The sequence below is a fragment of the Pelophylax lessonae genome, assembly GCF_965119305.1.
Source record: "Pelophylax lessonae genome assembly, chromosome: 3".
NCBI classification, from domain to species: Eukaryota; Metazoa; Chordata; class Amphibia; order Anura; family Ranidae; genus Pelophylax; species Pelophylax lessonae.
In genome coordinates, this window is record NC_138770.1 from 200,370,527 (window position 1) to 200,393,936 (window position 23,410).

General features: G+C 40.0%; 1 protein-coding gene across 1 annotated transcript in view; it reads right to left on the reverse strand.

The window, feature by feature from the left end:
• Nucleotides 1-535: 535 nt before the first annotated feature.
• Nucleotides 536-23,410, reverse strand: part of BOK (BCL2 family apoptosis regulator BOK) — a 39,701-nt gene continuing 16,826 nt past the window's right edge. The window contains exons 3-5 of the mRNA XM_082249327.1: nt 13,775-13,903; nt 7,815-7,978; nt 536-1,502 (exon numbers count right to left, since the gene is read on the reverse strand). Of these exons, the coding sequence (XP_082105453.1) occupies nt 1,377-1,502; nt 7,815-7,978; nt 13,775-13,903 (419 nt within the window). The 3' untranslated portion in view covers nt 536-1,376. The remainder of the gene's footprint in view (nt 1,503-7,814; nt 7,979-13,774; nt 13,904-23,410) is intronic.

Here is a 23,410-nt window from a genome sequence, read left to right on the forward strand (position 1 = left end):
CTTCCCACTGACACCAATGCCAGAGTGTTTGTCTTTTTCTCCCACTGACAACGATTTCAGAGCATTTTCCCACCCACTGACCAGCCTTATTTACCCCAATGATTCTTGGACATTCTCCCCCAGCCTCCCATCCCCGTGACACTATGTTTTCCTTCCACCTACTGACCACAGACACCAGGAAAATCCTTTCTCTCATTGATGCTGGGACATTGGTCCCCCCACCAACCCCCAATGATATGGCATTCTTACTCCCCTTATCCTGTAAAGTTTGTTGCACAGTCATTCAGAAAGGAGGCCACAAAGTGAAGATCCTATAGACCAGGGGTATCAAACTCTATTTCATTAAAATTATTTAATTCTTCCTAGTATAGTAGATGTAAAAGTTCCACTTCCTCACAACGTTTCTAAATTGCAAAAAAATAACAGCATGTCCTTTAATGTATAGTGGAACATTAGAAAAACTGGGCTTGTTTTATTTGAAATACAACATTTTTATGATTTCATCAGATCAATGTGCATAACTATGTCTAAGGGCTATACAAACAATATAAGCACGCTGGTTCTGTATGAAGGGCAAAGGATATTGTTATCAGTGTAGAAGCCAATTCTTTATGCTAAGCTATGGAATGATCTGCTATATGAGGTAGAAATGGCAAAAATCAAAAACTGAACTTCAAAATGAAGTGGATAATTATTGTTTTATTGTATGCACAGTTATAATTACTGAGGATAATGTGGTAATTATTGATCTTACTACTTTGTATACTCGAGAGGAGCTTTTTTTCCAATTAGTTTTTTTTTTTTGTGCCTTCCTCTGTAATAAAACAGATGGAGCTGGTAAGCATTTAAGAGTTTGAACTTGGTGAACTACTTTCTAACCAAACTGATTATACCCATACTTGTCATGTAACAATGACGGGTCTGCTTTTAGCTGGCATTTTCTTCTAGGCCATTGCAAGTTGAGAGGTAACATATTAAAGCACACCTATATGAAAATATGTAACAGCAGAAGTTTCCCCGTATGTATCTTCTGTAATACTGGCTCTGTTCATCTAACAGTCTAGAAATATATAATAAACTCTGGTGTAACTACAGTACAGTCTGGTGAGTTTATAAAAGGTCCCAGCTGAATGAGAGGAAGCTGTACACTCAGCCTGACTGCTGGAACGTCTCTGATGTGCTGGAGACGAGGGAAATAGCGCAGCATGGGTTGATCTTGCTTTTACAAAGCACAATCTGGGCCAAGTCTAGTTCATGTTGTCACAGATGTTCCATTGAGAGTTCACTGAAGAACAGTTTGGACCCAGCCACAGGAAATGAAGAAAAGCAATGTCTGCCTGGTGACTTTTAATGGACACGCAGCCTGCCACAGAAGGTTATCGTTCTCGAAGCAAAAAGAATATCACTGCCTTTAAGAAGTGTCCTAAGTTGTAGGCACTGGAGACCAACCAGTGTGACCGCAGGCTGGATTCAGAAGTGATAACACACTTTGTTACATCTGTCTGTAAAGCAAAGAAAAAAAAAGCATTTAGACATAATCCTGCCAGCAAGCAGACTTAAAGGTTACCTATATATTCAAATAAAAAAAAATGTATATACACTATGCAGACATGAGCTACCTAAATAAATTCCTGACATACCACAATATACAGAAACAGTTACATTGACATTCGGCCCATGTGTATGCCACCCCGTCCGACAGAAGCAGCCGACCGACTCCCGATCAGCGCTGTCAACCAATGGCAGAGATCGCTGATCAGATTGTTCTGACAGAGGGCCCCCCACCCCCCGTCATAAAACAACAGCTCAGTAGGGGAGATCACTATACTAACTTCGCATAGTTAGTACAGTGGCTCAGACCAGAGCTGACAGGTTTTTTTTTTTATATTCACCCCGCTGGGTTGAATGAAAAAAACTTATTGTGAGTAAGAGGCTTAACTTTTGTAGCAAGTTAAAAGATGAAATCTGTTCTAATCTTTGTCAGACGTGTGTGAACGCAGGTAAGAACTGTACAGGTGCCGGTATTTACATTGAAAACCTAAAGAATATGTAAACCCAGCATTTCATATTCCTGATATGTGGCTGCTGTACCATGTACTTGTAAGAAAATGTATCATGTTCTCTTTGTATTGCTTCCTTTGTGTGAAATCCCTGGTGTTCCTGTTAGTTCCCCTGTTTCTTATTAAAAATGAATCACACTATGTAGGAGAACACACCGTGGTCAGTTCTCTAGCTGCTGGGAACTCAGCCTGCTCCCCTCCAATGATCAGATGTGTCCTGACAACCCCCCCCCCCCCCCCCGCACAGCCTTTCATTGGGAAGACCAGTGTATTGCTGTCTCTTCTTCCCTAGCTCTTATACAGCTAAAAACAGAGGGAATGTGATCACTTATAAAAAAGAGGAAAAAAAAGGTATTTATATTTTTTTTATATCTATACACAAATGTTTTGCCTTTCATTTCTTTTTTAAACTGAATAAGTTGTTTTACAAGGTGAGGGTTTACAATCACTTTAAAAGTGATACTTTGGAGCACTTGAAAATAAAAATGTCACCAGGACACCTATTTTTGGTGTGGCACTTATTAGACATTGCAAGGGATTGTGCACTGTGATGCTGATATGATCATGTTGATACTGTATATATTTTCATGATCGCTGCTGCAATTTTTTTGTCATTTTGTATTTCATACATATACACAGATTGTTGCATGTTATTTTATATCATAGATTTGGTATAGGAGAACGGGAGAGTGAAGGGATTTATGCACTCTTTTTTGTTTATATATTTTTGGATGAAAAGTTCATTTTAATACTGGTAGTTCACGCTGGTGATAAAAGTTAGAGGGCAGAAGAATTATTTAATATTTGAAAAAAAAGATCTGTAAGGCTAAATTTAGACCCTGCACCTCTGAAAAGTGATCTGCATTTGGATTGAATTTCAGAGGTGTTTCAACGAAGTAATTGCTGCGCCAATGTTCTGTGGTTGAAGGGCATTTGCGACTGTGACGGGAGTCACTTTGGTTGGGGGGCCCGTGGAACACAGCTTACCTTAGAGAGGTTAGGAAATCCCTGTCTCAGCTCGCTAGGCCCCTCTTATGTGTAAGTCACCCTGTGTCTATTAGGGGCACAGGGTGACTGAGAAAATAATGGACAACTACTTGATGGACACTGAGAATATGGTTTGGATTACTTAAAATGGGACAGTTATATTTATCAACAATATCTCTCAAGAAATATATGAAGACTATTCCTGGTTTGTTTCATTCTGAACATGTTCATTGAAAGAGCAGGTCACATTGGCCTCTGTTCCATGTTTTTCAATATAGGAGACAGACAGTCTGTTCTTAGTGGTCTCCTGCTATTGTCTGTGTATTGAGGTGTTATGTGTTTTTTGCTAAGCATGTCTGTCCCATTGTTGATTGTTAATTAACTGACCTATTGTCTACTGTGGGGATGTGTTTACACTTATAATAATGTGTATTGAGGTTTGGGAGCTCAATGCCGAGAGTTCTGACCTGGAGTGAGATCCTGCTTAATCAAAGCATTGTCTAGATGTGGATTCCCATTCATTCATACTGTTTCTGTCTGGTGGATAATTTGATTAACTCTTGGAGGATCCTCTATGATGGGATTAGCCTTGTGTCAACTGTACTTCATTATGCAAACCATTGTGTGATGTTTTGGGTAAATATTTTGGTGATCACTGACATACTTCTGAAGTGTATAAAAAAGCCTGTATTCTTGTTCAATAAATGTTCCAGATCCTATACAAGCTAAGTTGTCAGCTAGACTTGTATGAAGGGTGGCTAGAATATCTGATATCTATGTTCAAGACTGAAGGAAGTGGTATACTGACAGAAGAACGCAAGCACAGTGTGTGTGTCGGTCTCGTCACAGCGGCGCTTCCCCACTCACTTAAATGGGTCACCTTCAGTGTTCTCCCTGTCTGTTGAAAGTGACAGGTGTGATCATTTTTGCTGTAGGCACAAAGCAAAGCATCGCAACCACAGCATGTAAACACCCCCGTGGCATTGCTTCTGTTTGACCTGGGATAAGGGTGATCCATTGTACCTCTGGAATATGGTTGATGTGTATCACTACAGACAAATATCTTTGGTCTATATGTTTGATTCTGCATGCTCCCTTATGGACTGTTTGTGAGATTTCATTCATTATATCCCTGTGGTGTGCACTTTTTTGACCTTGATATCTACTTGTTTGATGGCTACCTCACCCACAATCTCAACATTCAGATCCAATACTATAGATTGATGTTTGATCTTAGACCAGAAGCTCCCATATCCGCCAGGATAGATGCTGACATTACATCTTACTGTATACATTTTTTCGTGGATGATGTTTTAAGGGTAAGTCCTATCATTAAGGCACATGGTCCCTTCACTTTTCCTTCAGCCTTCTGTCCCCCCAATATGCTGACTCAGTACGGTCTCCCACATCTTCCCTCCCCCCCTTTTTTTTTCTCTTCTCTCAGGATCACCTGTCTCTTTCATTCTCCCTCATCTTTGGTGTATTATAATTAAAATAATTAAAATATTTATATAAGTAAATACACTGGAAACTGATGTTTTTTCTATATTATTCACTTATTATAAGGTTTATTATATATATTTTGAAAACCGGATCCTGAAAAAGCTCGTACTTCAGGTGAAATGTGTCGATCCAAACCTTTATGGGGTTACCCAGTACTTAGCATTCTGTACTGAATGGTGACATGTACAACATGATATACTTCTATATACTTCTATGTCAAATATATGTCTTGCTATTTTAAATTTTGTATGTAACAATAAAAATACATTGCTTTCAGCTATGATATATATTGTATGACTTTTGGTGGGCACATTCAAAAATGGCCACCTTCCAGTGTCTCCCTGTTCCCGCTTCCCCCCCCCCCCCCAAAGGAGACCTGGAATACATTTTGTGTTTATGTTAACACCCACATCCACTGTCTCTGTAACGGTTGGGGGGCGCTAAGAATGCCGCTCAACTGTGCGTTTTTTAGCACTCCTCAACCGAAAGTCTAAATGGGACCTAAGTGTTACATTTACACATTACTTAGCATGCATACACATAAAAAATACCCAGGGTTAACTCCTCTTTACCTCAGTACCCTACCAGAACTCTGCATGGAAGCAATATTTCATATTTAACTTACCTAAAACATTTTCCGAATTCGAATAAATTAATTTATTATATAAGAAAACACCACACATTAGTTAGTGGAGACAGATCTCATAATCTACATTAATGTTCCTTTTCAGCGATTTAGAAACTTTTGAAGCCAGAAAATCAGTATGATTGCTTGGAAAGCAGAATTTTTTGAAGGAGGGATCAGCCAGACACTAAAACTTGTGTAATTCTCTCAGCACAAGTCTGATTTAAATTATTCACTTATATTGTGGTTGCATGTGACCATTTGAAGTACTTTCCAGTCTGCTAACATATACAGTAGATGAAACCAGATTGTAAATATAACTGTAGAGATGTATTATGTAGGAAAGTATTATGGAACTGTTTTACATTTGATTGGCCGCTTTAATGCTAATGCATGTAAGTAAATTAAATTTTTTATTCACTGTTGTGCAACATACTAAGAAATTAGCAAAGTAGATATAAAAATTGGTCCAACAGGGAACTAATTGTTATACACTGTAAGAAACGTTATTTTGGCTATCCTCAACGCTGATCCCAAAATGACCTTACTCTAGTAATAAAAGCCAAGTAATCCTAACATTATCAAGAAAGAAAACCAGAGACTGGAATTGTTTTACTAGTGAATTCCTGGTATTTAAACTGCGTCATATTCCCTTTAATCCGGCTTAAGAGATATCTGGAGTCTGAGTTCATTATTAAAATATGGTCTGATGCTGTTTTCCATAAGCTTAAGTCTTAAGAAATGCAATAAAAAGACAGCTATACAGTCAGGATACAGAACAGGTTGCTGAGAGCAGCTAGTTATCCTTGTGGTTTGCATAATAATAATAATAATAATACAAATAATTAAAAGAAAAAAGAAATTATTAAATGAACAAAGGCATACTTGAGGACGACTTATAGTGAACAAACATGACTTGAAATGAAGTAGAACTATAAAGGAAAAGAAGCAGTTTGGTATAGATACAGGTAGGTATATGACAACTCCCCGAGGAATATAAAAAGAGATATATTGTGATATAGAAAATGAATAAAAAGCTTCACTGTATAGGGATAAGAAATACAGCTCAGCATCTGTGACTTATTTAGCCTCAGCATAACTGAATATAATGTAAGTGCCCTCCAAAAGTGGGCAACGCTTTTGGCCCCAGACTGAGCCGAATCTGCAAGCCACTTGAAACATCACCCTAGACAGTGGATTACTTATTTTTCACTATATGACATCTTTGGTGTCTTTCATGATAAAACAGCCAAGGATCAACAAGATATTGGTCAAGTGAGGCCTGAAACTAAGCAGTAGGCTTACAGCCAAAATCCTGCACCCTTACTTCACTTGTGGGGTGCTTTGTGTACAGTGTTTCTTTCAGATCTCTACAGTAATCCCGTGTGAAACTTTGCCTCTGTGCTCTGTGTATTAAAGACCGGTCACTGATGCTCTCTTTCCTTGTGCAGGGAGACTGGTCTTGTCTGTAGTGGATGGGTCTGCTGGGTCCTTCCCACACCTCTACTGTTTGTACAAGTTATATGCAGCACAGTGATGGTTCACTGCTACTTTTTTAAGGTAATAACTGGGTTTGTAAAGGCATTTGGGCAAACAAAGTAGATTTATATAATTTGTGACTTTTGAGTAATATATTTAAATTTATGTTTTTGTGTCTGGAATTAGGCTTTAATTGTAAAACCTACAAGACTGCAATTAGGGGGTGAATTTAAGGGTGAAGTAAAATTAGGAACCTGAAATGGGTAAATGGAGGCCGACACTTTCATGATTGGTAAACAATTTCAGAAAAGGGGGGTCCTGGGTTTGTAGGAGATTCCAGTAGGCAGTCAGATCAGATCACTTGGTATCAGTCGAACCTTCCTACACTCTCATTTTAAATGTTAACATTCTGGTAATTCCCTTAAGAATAATTGTATTTATGTCACGGTAGCTGGCAGGGGCATGGGGTCTTTGAAGGCAATCTAATTATTTAGGTTTGCGATGGGGTTGGAGATGTACCCCCCCCCCCCCCACGTACTATGTTTTTATTTTAAAAGTTTGACTTGTGTCTGCTGTTATGATCAAGAGAAGTCTCTTGATTTAGAGCTTGTATTCGTTTTAGTGATGTGTAGTGTTTTTCACATTGTACAGTATAGAAGATTAAAGACATGAATGAAAGTCTGTTGTGGCCATTTAAGTCCACACAGTGAGTGTGGTGTTTTCTTTAAAAAAAAAAAAAAAGGAGGGGGTAAAATGTGGGGTGATTTTTGTGTTTATTATCTCCACAATACCCTAGTCCAGTGATAAAGAACCTAGGCACCCCAGATGTTTTGGAACTACATTTCTCATGATGCTCATGCACGCTACAGTGTAGTTGAGCATCATAGGAAATGTAATTCCAAAACATCTGGGGTGCCAAGGTTCGCCATCATTGTACCTAGTTAAATAAATCATTCCATTCCTCCCATAAGTACCTGCTTATGGAGGCTGATGTGAGTGCCTGTTTCTCCCCCACTGCTCTTTAGCATTCCATAGGCAGCAGCTGTGAAAACTCTTTGTAAAAATACACTTTACTTTAGCTTCCTTCATTCAAGAGCTTAAACAGCTTTTGCTTTGTGAAAGATTCTGTTTTAAAAACTTAAAACATAAAAATAATTTACCCATCCTCCTCTCCTCTTCAGCCATGTGACCAGGGTTGTTCGTATAAACTCTCCCACACAGTCTACAATGGTTAGAACAAGGGCAGGCTGAGAGTGTTTCACACAGTCCATTGCAAGGCCTGCTGCTACTGCGTATAGTGAGACCACTTTCCCCCATGTAATACCTGTAGAAGTAGAAGAGAAGCACTTAATAAAATCAGTACAAACGCTACAGCTTTAAATTTGAATTCTGGGTGACCCGAACTAATCTTAAAAATACTCCCTCCCTCCTCCTAACACCTATGCCTACTAACCTGTGTAAAACAGATGCGTATACTTTTTTTCATGCCACTCCATTCCAGTCAGGCTATCACTCATGTGTCTGCCAGCGGCTGGCTACAAGGGAGAGGAGAGAGTGTTTAACAATGGATGGTAAAGCCTGGACAGTGACATCACCCATAGGCTGACAATACCCCATGCATTGTCAGTGTTCTATCCTTCTCCCTGCAGCAGCACTGGCTGACACAGGGGAGCCGGATCACATGACCGTACCGGAACGGCATGAAAACAGAGAAGTACATGCATCTTTTCAAACAGGTTAGTAACCATAGGTGTTAGTCCTGGTTCACACATATGTAATGTCAGACATCGCATGTGATTCTCAGCGCACTGCTCTGCAAATCACATGCAATGTCTGTGCATTGCAAATTCAGCCATATACATTGTATGGCTGAATTCGCATCACATTCGGACCAAAGTCGCACAGGACCCTTTTTTTGGTCCGCACCAGAATCGAATCGCATGGGTGTTCACACCTATGAGATCTGATTAATGTCCAAACTGACAGTGCGATATGCGAACTCTGGAGGTGCCGTTAACATTGTATTGACAGCCCCCAGCAATTCGCATATGGCAGTGTGAACTGTCTGTGAGTTGAGTGCGATGCGGGAACCCGCAGTGGATTCACAGGGTTCCCGCATCACATATCTGTGAACCGGCACTTAGGGGAGAAGAGGGAGTATTTTATAAGATTAGTTAGGGTTATCTTGGATTTCTACTTTAAAGGAAACCTGCAGTTCGGAAGTTGGGAGTATATTTTAAAAATGCCAGTCTCCTGACAGTCATAGTGATCTAATGGCTTCAGAACTTTTCTAGTTACTGACTCAGAGCAACTATGCATATCAGAATTTGCCTGATCTACATGCTTATTCCATGTTAGTTCCTTAAGTATTGAAGCTAGAAAATGCTTCCAGCGCTATGAGGTCCTCTGTAGTGGAAAGCAGGAAAGACAATAATAATAATTCTGGATACTAGGCAGATGCAGCATTTCCTCAGATGGGGGTAATCCAATAAATGCTACAAAAAACAAAAGGACGAGCAGGCGCACCCACCTAGTGCATTACCGCAAAAAACATTTATTCAATGTAAAAGCAAAAAAAAATGAATAATCACAAAACTGCAACAGAAATAATCATCAGACCACACAATGCCATGCAGTATGGACAACAAATGTCTTAAACATCAAAGAGGCGCAGAGCTGACGCGTTTTGGGCACCTTGTCCTTTTGTTTTTTGTAGTATCTGGCAAGATCAATATGCATGTTTGCACTTATTAAACAAATATAACAAAATTCTTCCAGTATTATATTTATTAACAGACCAAAAGGGAACAAATAATATATGTTCACTGTTAAGGTTTGCATACACTTCAAATATAATTTAAGTAAATCTAAAGCTGAAATGGTTTTGGTTCTGTAAAGAGAAGAGAATAGTTGAAACCTCTGTATGTTTTTTTTTTTCTGTCTGTGTCCCATTGGGGAGAATTCTCTTTACTTCCTAGCAGTGTAGAGTAATGATGAAAGCAGGCATATCACAGAGAAACTTGGTTCACTAAACTTTTTATTTAGGTTGACAGGAAGAACTAGAAATGTCCATCTTACTGGATATGTAGTTTTGGTGGTCTCTGCTAAAAACATAAACTGAACATACATTTTTCTAACCTAGTCATATAAATACCAGAGGGTATTTGGTCTAAAAGCATAAGATATGTTCTTTACATATATGTTATGTGATTTGATTAATTTGGCCAGGTGTGTCATTTATACTTATGTACCAGTCTTTCATATTTTGATGGGATAATCTTGATTATTGGATCCTTCTAGGCCAGTGATGGTAAACCTTGGCACCCCAGATGTTTTGGAACTGCATTTCCCATGATGCTCAACTACACTGCAGAGTGCATGAGCATCATGGGAAATGTAGTTCCAAAAAATCTGGGGTGCCAAGGTTCGCCATCACTGTTCTAGGGTGTGGACTTAAAGTGGAGTTCCGGCCTCAAAAACAACTTTGGGCCAATCCGCTTGCTTTAAATCCCCTAAAAAACAAATGGATACTCCCGATTTTTTTTTCTTTACTTACCTTGTTTTTGAAGAAAATATACTTACCTTCCTTCTACTTCCTCCCTCTGCGGCCGCGGCCTGCGCCGTCACTTCCTGCTTGCGTTGACTCCTGGGAGCTGAACGTCATCGCTCCCAGGAGTCAATGCGCCTGCACTGGCCCCGCTCGTCGTTCCGGTGCAGGCACGTCATTCCCTGCTAAACAGCTTCTGGGCATGCCAGGATGAGCGGGACCGGTGCAGGGCATTCTGGGACGAAGAGGACACGGAAGAGGACACGGAAGAGCACGCCCTGGCTTCAGCTGCCCACACCTGAGATGGCAGCGCTGGACAAGAAATTTTCAAGGTAAGTATTTCTTCTAAAAGGTAAGTGCGACCTGGGACAGTACAGAGGCTATCCATTATGAAATGTACTAGCCCTGACTGTCCCAGGGGTATTTTTATTGAAAAAACGTTTCCGAGGCCGGAACTCCGCTTTAACTGGATATTGTTTCACAGACATGGGCAGGGTTTACAATTACCTCGTTTTATACTATAAAATGCTGAAAGGTGTGGATAAACTGTATTTATGAACCAATACAGAGTGTAACATGTGCTTAGCCAATAAAAAATAAAGATTTAAAAAGTAGTAGAGTATTCTTTTCTGTAGTCTAAGCTACATAGTTACATAGTTCGTCGGGTTAAAAAAAGACACAAGTCTATCTTGTTCAACCAAGTTCAACATTTGCAGATTAAGGCCCTGTTCAATTCTGAGTGACACTTCCGCATTGCGTTTGTGTGAGTTTTTAGAGTGGCACCATTCATTTGAATGGGCCTCCTGCACCAAAGAAGCTCATGTACCAAATTTTGGCACTGAACCAAGCACAATTTTTGACAAGGCAGAAAAGCCCTTTTTTGCTTGTGTTTTCGCTATGCCTAACAGACAATGGGGTTGATTTACCAATACTGGAGTGTGCAAAATCTGGTGCTCAGTATATTATGCCATTGAATGACAGAAGCCATTATGTAGACTAGCAAATGCATACCCCTTTGGGGACAAGAAGGAAAATGCCCAGTGTGCCTCTGCAGATATCACTTAATGTGTGTGTGCTTTCTACACACCCAGTGGACTCCTACTGGGGCACAGTTACCTTAGTTGCTAAGGGGACTAACATTTCTTTACATAATATGTTCCCTGAATGTCATAAGCAAGGACTATTTAGCTTGCCGCTGTGCTTGTACTGCAGATTACATTCACTGATAATGGAATTTAAGAGGCAATTATGTTTACTAGTCTTGTACCAATTATGTGAAATGACATGAATCAAATCACATGGTCAGGTTCCCATAACATTGTTCCTGATTAAACAGAAACCTGTTTTTTAAAAAAATGTCTCTTTTTCTGATTAGTGAACTGCTACATGTACAAGCTGTTTTCTGTGGATGACAGATTCTTTTTAAAGCCAAAACAAATCAAGTCACACACACATATGAAGTCAGATAGATATCGTGCTAACAGCCTCCATTCTTACAGTCTTATCTCCATTTTTCTCGTATAGCAATTGTGCACGGTGTCTAAATATGACTGTGCAGTGCAAAAGACACCAGAGTAAAGCTGGATACACACTTTACAATTGTCTTTAGATTTTTTCCTTTAGATTTACCAAAACCATATAATATGAGGTCAAATCTAAACACTTTCAATGTGTATGCAATCAGGCAGGCCCTTGTACTACATAGTTGAAGGTAAATCTAAAGGTTGTATAGTGTGTGGCCAGCTTTACACTGTCACAGCCCCTCTAATTCTCTGCAATACAAGTCTTTGTGGGGAAACTTTTGAAGGGGTGTGGCTGTTACTCAGCTGTGTCAGCACAGAGCACTGCAGTGTGAGGACAACTTTTAAGGTATTTCCAAACAATAAAAATCAACCAGTTACAAATTAAAACATAATGGGGGTCAGGACTTAAAAAATAAAAAAGTGTGAGACTTCAACTGGGCTTTAAGCCTTCTAATAATAAACTATACCACCATACATACTGTGAACTGAAGGTGACCTATGAAGACAAAGCATTGGCAACACAGGCAGCTGAAGAAATCCAAAAGGGTGATGTCTGAATTGGGCCTAAAAGGGAACAAGCACTGGAGTAAATTTTGTGGCTTTGCACCCAAGTTGGTTTTGCCAACATTCGTCTGCTTCACTGAGCAGTCCATGTTTATAGGAATGTAAAAATAAACTGTAGCCAAGGCCTGGAAGATTCCTAGACTCTTACGACAACCAAAAACAGGGTCACTGTTTCCCAAGTGCACTAAAATATGGCAATCCTGGACAGACAAATACCTACCACCTGGCCTTGACTCTTTTCTTCTTGGACCTTTAAGCAGAATGGGCCCCAGGAGCTTTATGCCATATTATGCTAGTATACACCGCACGTTAGCACATTATGGCCGACTTACCTGTCAAATGATGCCTGCCAGTGATGTTCTGTCAAGTGTTTCCACTGGTCAGGGGCCCTTCCATCTTATCCCAATATTCCTTTGCTCTGTTTGGCCACATGTGTGGCCGTTCCGCAATGACATCACATCATGGCACAGAGTGATCCCCTAAATGTACTGAGCATGAGACTAATGCCTCGTTTCCACTGAGCAGTACGGTTCGGTACAGTTCAGTATGGTTTTGGAACGGTACACCTTGATCAGGCTTGCGTTTCCACCACCAACAGTACCTCAGCAAAAACAGTACCTCAACAGTATACGTAGCTCCACCCTGTTAGTACGTTACTAATGTGCTTGGTATCCCAACGAAAGGGTCCCAAAAAAGTGGTACGGTTCGGAATTAGGGTACCATTCACAACTTTTGTCAATGGAAATGGCAAAAATTGCGTACCGTACCGAACTGAACCATACCGTACCATACCGCTCAGTGGAAACTAGGCATTATAGGGTGTATTCCCTTTTACGATCCAACACGTGTCATTAACCACAGAACACCATGGTGGTTTATCCACTGCTCTAAACCCCCAGGATTTTCACTCACACCAACCTCTACTTACACCATGCTCATTCCTTACCCCCCTATTCTGAGCTATACCCCTGGTAATTTGATTCACATGTACACACACACCAGTGTCCTTATATCATGCTTTTTCTAAGGGGTGACAGCATGTGGCCATTTCTACACAGACATTGTGGCACAACAGAGCGAGGACAAGCTCTTGCAGCCATCACCTATCAAACTGCAGATTGGGAAGGAAAGGTTTGTAGCAGTGCTTACCAGAGTGGATGTTCATAACTTATACTTGTCAGAAATGCTATCAATATGATAAGTTAAACTGTGGACCTTTTTCTAAATTTGTAACTACCTTTCTGTACCTTCAATACTGCATAAGTCAATACTGCATAATTGTAAACCTGCCTATGATTCTCAATAAAATAAAAAAAAATAAAAAAAACTGAACCAGAAAATAGTAAGTGTGCTTTAATAGCTTGTAGCCAGTTTTTGAATATTTTTTTTTTATATACATAACAAGTGTGATTCTATGTTATTTGTATGCTGCTCACCTATAGAACATCTGCCTGTACTGTGTGCAATTACTTTACTCTTTTTATACCTGCTGTGAATATCTCTGAGGCAACCGCCAGGAAAGCATCAGACAGAACGGTCTCTGAAGTCAGGGAGATGTTCAGCTGTCGGGCAATGTTCCTGTATACAGCTGGTCTCATGTACTCCAGCTCATCCCCTGCAATGCAGCAACATCAGGAAAACCAATGTTAACACATTTCACAGGAAGGGAAATCAGCTTCATTTAGGAGAAAACAAAAACATACTACATTGATGATTTGTTCAAGTCAAGTTGTGTCATACACTGTATCATAGGGGGTTATCACACTGCAGATACAGTTAGGCTCAATACTGCATCACTTTGTACATAATGTAGAAATTTGAATAGAAACATTCAACCAACCTGAAAAGCTACCTGAGGATGAGATAAAGGCATGGAAGTATTAATTAAGGTTTTCGAGATGACTTTGGAGGACGGCCAAGCTCATCTCTACTAAGGTGTGGCATCTTATTTCCTAACTGGTCATTAGAATATAAGCACATTTATAAATACTTCCAAGTATCATCCTCATCTCATCCCTAGGCTGGATAAATGTTTCTGATCACTTTTTTAGATTATGTATGAAGTGATGTAGTATTGAGCCTCCCTCTTACTGCAATATAATACCAATCTCTGAGTTGCGTTTGGAAGACGCTCAAGCTCATCTCTCCTAATAAGCTGTAATGGTGAACAATTATTTGCACTTGCTCCAGCTGTTAAATATGATCCTATCATCTAATCAGCATAAATCTTACACATGGTGTTGAAGGGCACTATGAACAGTACAAGAACCTATAACAACCACTGAGAATTATTTTTCCTCCAATCAATCCTTATCAAACCTCCAATCAAACCCTACTGCTTTCACAGTACATTAGAACCGCTGTGAAATTGTACCCACTGTCTGTAGCCCCCTTTAGGAAGATTTCCCTTTGCTTCCTGTGCTGTTGACTGCCATCAAGATAGGACGCGAGAGGAAATTCAATATTTAGGGTTGTCGCTGAAAGGGGAGTCGAGGAGAAGAAACCTCCTAGAGAGGACATCAGTTTTGGTGATAGTTGTTAAGATTCAAAGGCATTTCCTCCCCCTTTGGGAAGATTTCCCCTCATTTCCCTTTTGTGTCTCTAAGAAAAGAATAAGGACAAATTTCTCAGTGGGTACATTGAAAGAAATAAAAACACGAAAGATGTCCTATTTCAGTCATTTTAATTAAGAAAAGGTAAGATACAAAGATATATTAAATGGTACACTAAATGGAAACAATTTTTTGGATAAACTCAAACTCAGACACAGTTACTACTTATTATATTATATTACCTACTTAAAATTGTAAACAATATATTTAACAAAATAAATGTATTTAATCTCTCTTGAGGAGGAGATTAAGGAAGGATATGATCACTATGTTTAAATACGTAACGGGTTCATATAGTATTGATGTATAGTTATTCACCTTCAGGTCATTACAGTGGACAATGGCGCACTCTTTACATCTGGAGGAAAGGAGATTTAAAGCAGATCTTCACCCAAAAGGGGGAGTTTTGCTTTTCTGCCCCCCCCTCCTGCTCCCACTTCTGGTGGGATCACCATGGCGATCCGAGCAGAGGTTCGGCCCCTTTCCTCCTTCCCCTGCAGCCTTCTGGGATGCGTCACAGGTCCCAGAAAGCTGCGGGACCATTCACAAAGTGCAGTGTGGCTCACAAATACGCAATGGGAAGCCGGCTGTGAAACCACAAGCAGTCACAGTCAGCTTTCTATAGTAAACCTGTTGATGCCTAGACCTGAAGACAGCCAAAGAGTTGGCTCGGTGAGGACAGCACTTGATCCCTCGACAGGTAAGTGCCCTAGACCATGCTTTATAGGGTTTTTTTTTTTTTGTTTTCCTCTGGATCAGCTGTGTGTAAAGAATTCTGTGTATGAAGGCTTTCTATTTATGTATTTTTTTCTTTTGGTTGAACTAGGTGGACTCGTTTCAGTCTTTTTTTTTAACCTAACCAACTATGAAACTATAATAGCATCGCAAATACGTCCAACATTTTGCCAAGATTTGGAATCGTGGCGGAACCTAGTGAATGAACGCGGGATGTGTTTGCGTTGTCATTACTTCTTAATGGCACCCCTATCGTGGTGCAATATTTTGTCATGGAGCTTCTTTTGGACGACAGCATCGCACGTTGCGTTTTGCCCTGATTGCAGCACAATTTATTGGGGTGCCATTAGGAAGTAATAGCATCGCAAATACGTCCCACCTTTTGCCGCAATTTGGAGCGAAAAATTATTTCCTGATCTCCCGGAATGTGTTATTATTGAAATTCTGCCCCTGATTCAAATTGCCTAGGTGTGAATGGAGCCTCAGAAATATAATATTCTACAGAGTAGAATAAAGTGGCCTCAGACGCAGACAACGAACATTACATTTGACTTTCCCCAAATTACACAACTAGAAAAAATGTTTTTGATAAGGTAAACTTAAATGTGTTCTTAATATTAACTAAATAGAAAAATAATGAGAAATTCACCAACCTGATCTGCGGTGTGTAAATCTGAGTCTGAGTCTTAAGCCCCGTACACACGAGCAGAAATTTGGCCGGGAAATTTCGTCCGACGACCGATCTGCCGATTTTTGACTTGTTAATATGATGCTTCCGACAACCGACTCCGACTTTTCGGCTGAAAAAATCCTGGTGTGCAGGCTATATAATTTTTGTCGACCGTCAAAACACGTCCGATTTTCGTCTCAGTACAGATTTCGATGGGGAAAAATCTTATGAGCAAGACTAGGCATGCTCAGAGATGAAAGAACACATACAAAGCAATCCAACACATGACATCACTTCTGAAGTAGAATTCTGTCGTGCGGGAAAATTTGTGTGCAGTCTAGAGCACATTCCAACCAACAAACACCACTCTGGACAAAAGACGGATGACCGGTCGGCGGAAATTCTTTGCGTGTGTACGAGGTTTAAGTCTAAGTCTGAGCACTGTCCTAAATATTATGCAAGACCCCTTCATAGGTTTGCAGCAGGCTTTCATATAAATCATTTTACTAAATAAATCTTTCTATTTAGCATGTGACAATCAATGTTAGTGTCAGTGACTTAATCCTGCTGTTGCAGCAGGCCATGTTATGTGTAGGCTTCTTTCCAAATTTGAAGGGGCTCTGTAAAAGTTATTTCTCACTTCCTGCACACTTATCACCATCCTGGCAGCTATTAGCATACAAGCCACTTGTTACCGAAATGTAACTATTATCTCTTAACAGCAACTGTTCCCATAGCCGTTTGATTGATCATAATATATATACTCTGTACATTATTTAATATTTTAATGAGCAATTATTTTTCTTTTACAAAAGCTTTATTGAATAAAAAATAGCAATTGTTTTTATGTCTTCATGGAATGTATCTCCTCTTTTCAAAAAAATATAAGGAGAGGTAAAAAAAAAGCATAACTAGTAGTATTACTATTTCTGAAGTGTACATTGTTTCAATGCATCATCTAGCTCTTTTCTCCCCAGTCTTTAAATGGCCATAGATGGATCAAAATTCAGCTGGTTCAGCCGTTTCATTCCATCTATTGCCATCCCTGTTTGATAGAAGTCAATCTTTTGATCAACGTCGGTCAAATAGGAACTTTTGTCAATGTTTTCTGACAGCAGAGCAGTTCCAATTTCAGAATACAATGTGTTGGTGGGAAGGATTCCTCCATCCACCTCACTTGTGGCTGATTGAAAAAAAAATCCTTTCATTTATTGGATTTCTTCATTAACATCACATGCAAATGCAGCCTGTCTAGAAATGCTCACTCCTTCAGGCTGACACCCATCTGTCAAGATATTTTGTTTTTTGCATGACGCTCATAACTTGCATCAGGGTCCAGGGCTCTTGTAAGGAGTGCTGAGATGGAGTGCTGTGATGTTTTTTAGAAGATAAGTAGAAGCACCGTGCTGGACCATCTTACCAGCCATAATCGGCATTCACTGCATAGAAAAGCACAGAGACACAGTAATGACATCACTGGGTCTAAAATAAGGAATGTAATTAAATTGGAAAGGTCTTATTTAACCACTTCCCGACCGCCCGCCACAGTTTTACTCTACGTCAGTCGTGTGCAGGGTGCCGAGGGGCGAGCGTATGCTACTGGCAGCGTGCTCCCACCCCCCACTAGGCAGCGGGGATGCCGATGCACAGGGTCAGCAGCCGCAATTTCTCTTAGGCACCCACGATCGCTCCCTGCTGAGAGAGAAGGATGGTCAGTTGTTGTAAACACAGCTGACCGTTCTTCTCTCTGAAATGATCACAGAGCGCCTGTGATCCTTCTATATAGGATCACAGGTCTCTATGGTCACTTCACAAGTCCATCCCCCATACAGTTAGAAAACACTCCCCTAGGCTCACACTTAACCCTCTGATCACCACTGTGTTAACCCCTTCCCTGCCAGTGTCATTGTTACAGTAACAGTGCATATTTTTAGCACTGATTACTGTAGTAATGTCACTGGACCCCTCAAAAGTGTCAAAAATGTCAGTTAGGGGTCCAATCTGTCTGCCACAAAAATCGCAGATCGCCGCCATCACTAGTAAAGAAAATAACCAAAATAAATAAATATGACATAAATCTTTCCCCTAGTTTGTAGACACAATAACTTTTGCGCAAACCAATCAAAATATTATTATTGCAATTTTTTTTTTTTTTTACCCAAAATATGTAGTAGAATACAAATTGGCCTAAAAGGATGAAAAATTTAGATTTTTAATTTTTTTTTTGGGAATGTTATATAGCAGAATTTGAATGAAAATTGTTTTTAATTCAGATTTGTCACTCAATTTCTGTTTTTAGCGCAAACAAATAAAAATCCCACAGGTGATCAAATACCACCAAAAGAAAGCTCTATTTGTGGGGAAAAAAGGACATACATTTTTTTTTGGGTACGGTTTGCAAGACCGAGCAATTTTCCGTTAAATTAACGCAGTGCCGAATCGCAAAAAATGGCCTGGTCATTAAGGGGGCAAAGCCTTTCCAGTCCAGAACTGGTTAAACATTTCGTTAACATTTTATTTAAGGAGTGAGAGGACAGGAACCAGGAAGACGAAATATCAACAGATTAAATTTCAGCTTTAATATGTTTAATTGAACATAACAGACAATCCAATAACCTGTAGACCGGGGTGGGAAAATAATATTTCCAAGGGGCCACATGAGAAACTGGGACTGTTGTGGAAGGACAAATAATTATGGACCTGGGAAGATCTGTAAGTAAGTAAACATATAGAGAACACCTCGCACTAAAAAATTAGGTACAACTACTCATGAAATAGGTATATTTTAAATAAGTGGTTGAGGGGTGGTACAATGGGCGGCTGGACCGTGAATTTACAACCCCCTGGTCACCCAAACGAACTGTAAAATAGCAGCCAGATGAGGCTGTTCATGTGCCACAGCCATGGCATTTTTAATCTGGGCTGTGGAATTTGACAAACAGCATCGCTTGTCAAACTCACCTATTGAGTTTAATAGGCACATGCTGTAACCGCATGCAAAGCACGTTGATTACAGTGGAATAGTGCGACATTAGAGGGTGAAATCAGGCAATGAGGATGTAGGCAGGGAGAGATGACTGGTACCCTAAGATGGAGGAAAGGCACACAGAAAAATGGCACAAATATTATTTGGTTCTGTGGAAATAACAATTCACACCTGGAGAACAGCGGCAAGGTGCTAGTTTCACAATCCCAAAGAAATGCAATGTCAGAATCTCATTATCACAGGTAACACAGGGGCAAGGGCTCTCAGCAATGTTAGGGGCACAAATGGAGTAATTCCAGCACTAACAGTTGTTACACAACAAGGCTTATACTACTGGAGCAGCATCTGAGTAGTAGGGTGGCTGTTAAACAAGGAATCAGTATAAACAGCACCAAACTAATGACTGGACCTGTGTTGCAGCTCTAGAGTCCCAGCAATAGTTTAGCCAGCAGGAATATCTCTATTCTGTCCCTCCTTATCAGGGACCCTTCCCTATGGCTGATTACACTGTCCCTGTTCAGTGTGGATCCTACACTATACACTTTGCAAATGCGTGCTAACTGCAGTAGGGCAGTGCTATATTAGCATTGCCCACATGAAAGATGGCCGCTAAGGTCATACAGTGTTGCCGCATCCAATCAGACCGCTGCTTCCCTGGAGACACCTACGAAAGCTTTAGAGGAACAAAGTTCCTCTCATCCTACTATCCCTCTGTACAGCAGCCAGTAACACAGCAGCACCTACAGAGGGGAGGGTAAACTGCACCTGCCTACAAGGAAAGATATAACACCTCCTCACTGCCTGTCAGATGTTCTCTGAAAAGCACTGTGACTGGAAGGAGAGAGCCTGAGATAAAGCAGTGATTTCTGCAGATCCTGAACTAGAGTAAGGTAGAGGTGCATGGCTCCTGGGGTTTGCAGCATGCAGGTGCTAACACAGGAAGAACATAGCTGGGTAGCAGAGTGGCTTAGGCAACTCTCCCCCACCAGGACTGAGCCTCCCCACTGTACCAACCAGCTTCTCAGGCTCTCTCCTTACAGTTCCTGCAGCTCTCCTTACAGATATTTGTCAGCGTGCCTCTCTGGGCCTTCTTGGTGAGGAAGCTGACAGGCTCAGAGAGGCACGTTGACAGAGGAGGCCTCAGGTGCTGGATAGGGACAGCCAAAGGCCCAGGTCTCCCGTAGACTCATGGAAGGACATAAGAGGTAACAAAGTATAGATTCACATACAACCACGGTTTTCTGAGTATTATTGTTGCATTAAAATAGCATAGTTGCCAACATTTGAAAAAAATTTCAAGGGACACTTTGCAGCACAGCTATCAATTACTTACCACACCCACTTCCCTGAAGCTCCGCCCACTCCGCATAATTAATCTCCTCCTATTTATCAGATTATAGGGTCTACTTCATAAAGAGAGAACTACAGGAAATTGAAAAGGGAATTGAAAACTTGAGGCCAATGTAGCAGAGTTGGAATAATTCTCCCATTCTACTGCACTACTTCTGCCTAAAGTTTAAAATTCTCATCACAATTCCCTGCAATTCTAAAGTGTGAAATGTGCTCAGGTGTGACCGTACAAAAAATGGAATATGGAAATATAAATAAAGTACAAAGTGTAAATAAGTACGATTATACTTATACTATCTGGTATAATTAGGTTTTATTGTACTTATTTACACCTAACACTTTATTTAGATTTACATATTCCATTTTTTGTATGGTCACACCTGAGCACATTTCACACTTTATTCACCTGTCTTTGAATTCAGCCCTCCGTAGGGTGATAATTTTCATTTACATAAAACAATGTGGCATCCTTTCCTTCCTAACACATTACCCAGTCCATACCAGTATAGATTCTAACACATTACCCAGTCCATACCAGTATAGATCCTAACATATTACCCAGTCCATACCAGTATAGATCATAACACATTACCCAGTCCATACCAGTATAGATCCTAACACATTACCCAGTCCATACCAGTATAGATCCTAACACATTACCCAGTCCATACCAGTATAGATCCTAACACATTACCCAGTCCATATCATCCTAACACATTACCAAGTCCATACAAGTATAGATCCTAACACATTACCCAGTTCACACCAGTATAGATCCTAACACATTACCCAGTCCATACCATCCTAACACATACCAAGTCCATACCAGTATAGATATCCAGCATGAGATTTTTCCCATTGAGGATTGAGGTCTGTTTTCATTTTTTTGAGCAATATATATATATATATATATATATATGCACACACATACACATACACGGATATGTACACACATTTATCTAGAGCTAGAAAACTATATATATATATATATATATATATATATATATATATATATATATATATATATGTATCAATTAACAGGTGTATAAATTATATCTATAAAAAAACATTATTGATAGTAGTAATTAATGGAGTGTGAGGCCTCCAGCTTGTCGGAAGGTGCTCTGCCTCCCCCTGCTGGCGGATTTTGGAAAGTGCACCATGCTGACACCCTGCCTTCGGTGACACGTTAAATTTGCGACAGGCGGGAAGAGTGAGTGGGCACAGAGAGAGAGACAACCTGCTGCCAGAACTACAACTCCTAGCTGGGGTGAGAGCGACACTGTGTGGCACAAAATTAAATTTTTTTTTTTTTTTTAAATGATTTACAATGTCCCTGATTAACAGGGACACTGTAAAATACCCGGGACAGGCTCCTATTTGCCGGGATTGTCCCGGGAAAAACGGGACAATTGGCAGGTATGAAATAGTTCTTCTCATCCCCATTACTAAGAAAATACTGTGGCTTTCATTGAATAGCATAATTTGCTGGAATGTACTATTAGTTGTGATACCATTTATAATTTTTAAACTCATGTAAGCTGACTTTTAGGAGACTGGAAAATTAGAATTGTTTTAAAAAACTATTTTTTTATTGTTAACTGCAAGTGAATTTATTTTTTTATTTTACATGTATAAGCAAAACACAATAATGTGGTCACTCATGGAAACAGGAAAATGTGACTAGAATACAAACAGCAATGCAGATGCATTTAGTATTCCCTTGTGCCTGGGCTTTCCCAAGACAGTTTGGACCTACGCCACAGGAAACCTTCATAAAAGTAGGCATTCAAATGATAAAGAATTAGTGGAAATATATTATAAATATGGTATATTACCAGAAAGAACTGATGGTCTTTCTTAGAATACTTCCTATCACATGGGTGTCCTGGTTCTTTGCCTGTACTATCTTTAAATTACGCTTGTCATGCAACACTGACTAATCTGCTTTTAAAGAATTTTTCCATCATCATAGGGAAAGTAGGAAACCACACGCTATTCCAAAGCAGTATGCTGTTTTAGGGCTACATCAGAGCAGTTTCCATGCCATCTCGGAAGGTTGAGCTGCTTAACATTTTTAATGTGGTTCCAACCTCAATTCCTAACCCTTGGAGAGCAAACAGAACTGAAGATTTAGATGAAAATATAAAACCCTTTAAAGTAAAACCGTGTGCTTACTTTAACCTTTAAGGTGGCGTATGTACCTTCTGCTATGTTTACTTTTTCTTCACAGTGCCTAGGTGTCCTCAAAACATAGGTGCTCAATGGGCATCCTAAATGGCAGTACTAATTAATTGACATTCATACATTTTTATATCTGCTGTCAATATGGCAACCTCATGTACCCATAATAAGGTGGGAATTCCTAGGTAATACACAATACACAAACAAAGTGGCCACAAAGCCTTACACGAGGAGTCTGGAGTAAACCCAACAATAATCCAAAAACCACCCCAAAGTAGGGACTACCTAAAACTTAACTCTAAAGCGATCTCAAGGGTTGGGCAACCAAAGACACTGAAAATTAGCTAAATATAAACGTGTACCGCTCTACCTGTATTTAATGAATTGTCAAGTTAGGCATATACACCAAAAAATACATGTTAAAAGCATGTGTACTTGCAATAACTGATACAACAATTGTTTCCATAGGGGTACTCTAAAGATGACTGGAGACTGGTGCTTTTAGCATGTATCCAGAGGCGTGCGCACAGGGTGTGCTGGTGTGCCTGGGCACACTCTAATTACCCTGTGCAACACAAATTCCCC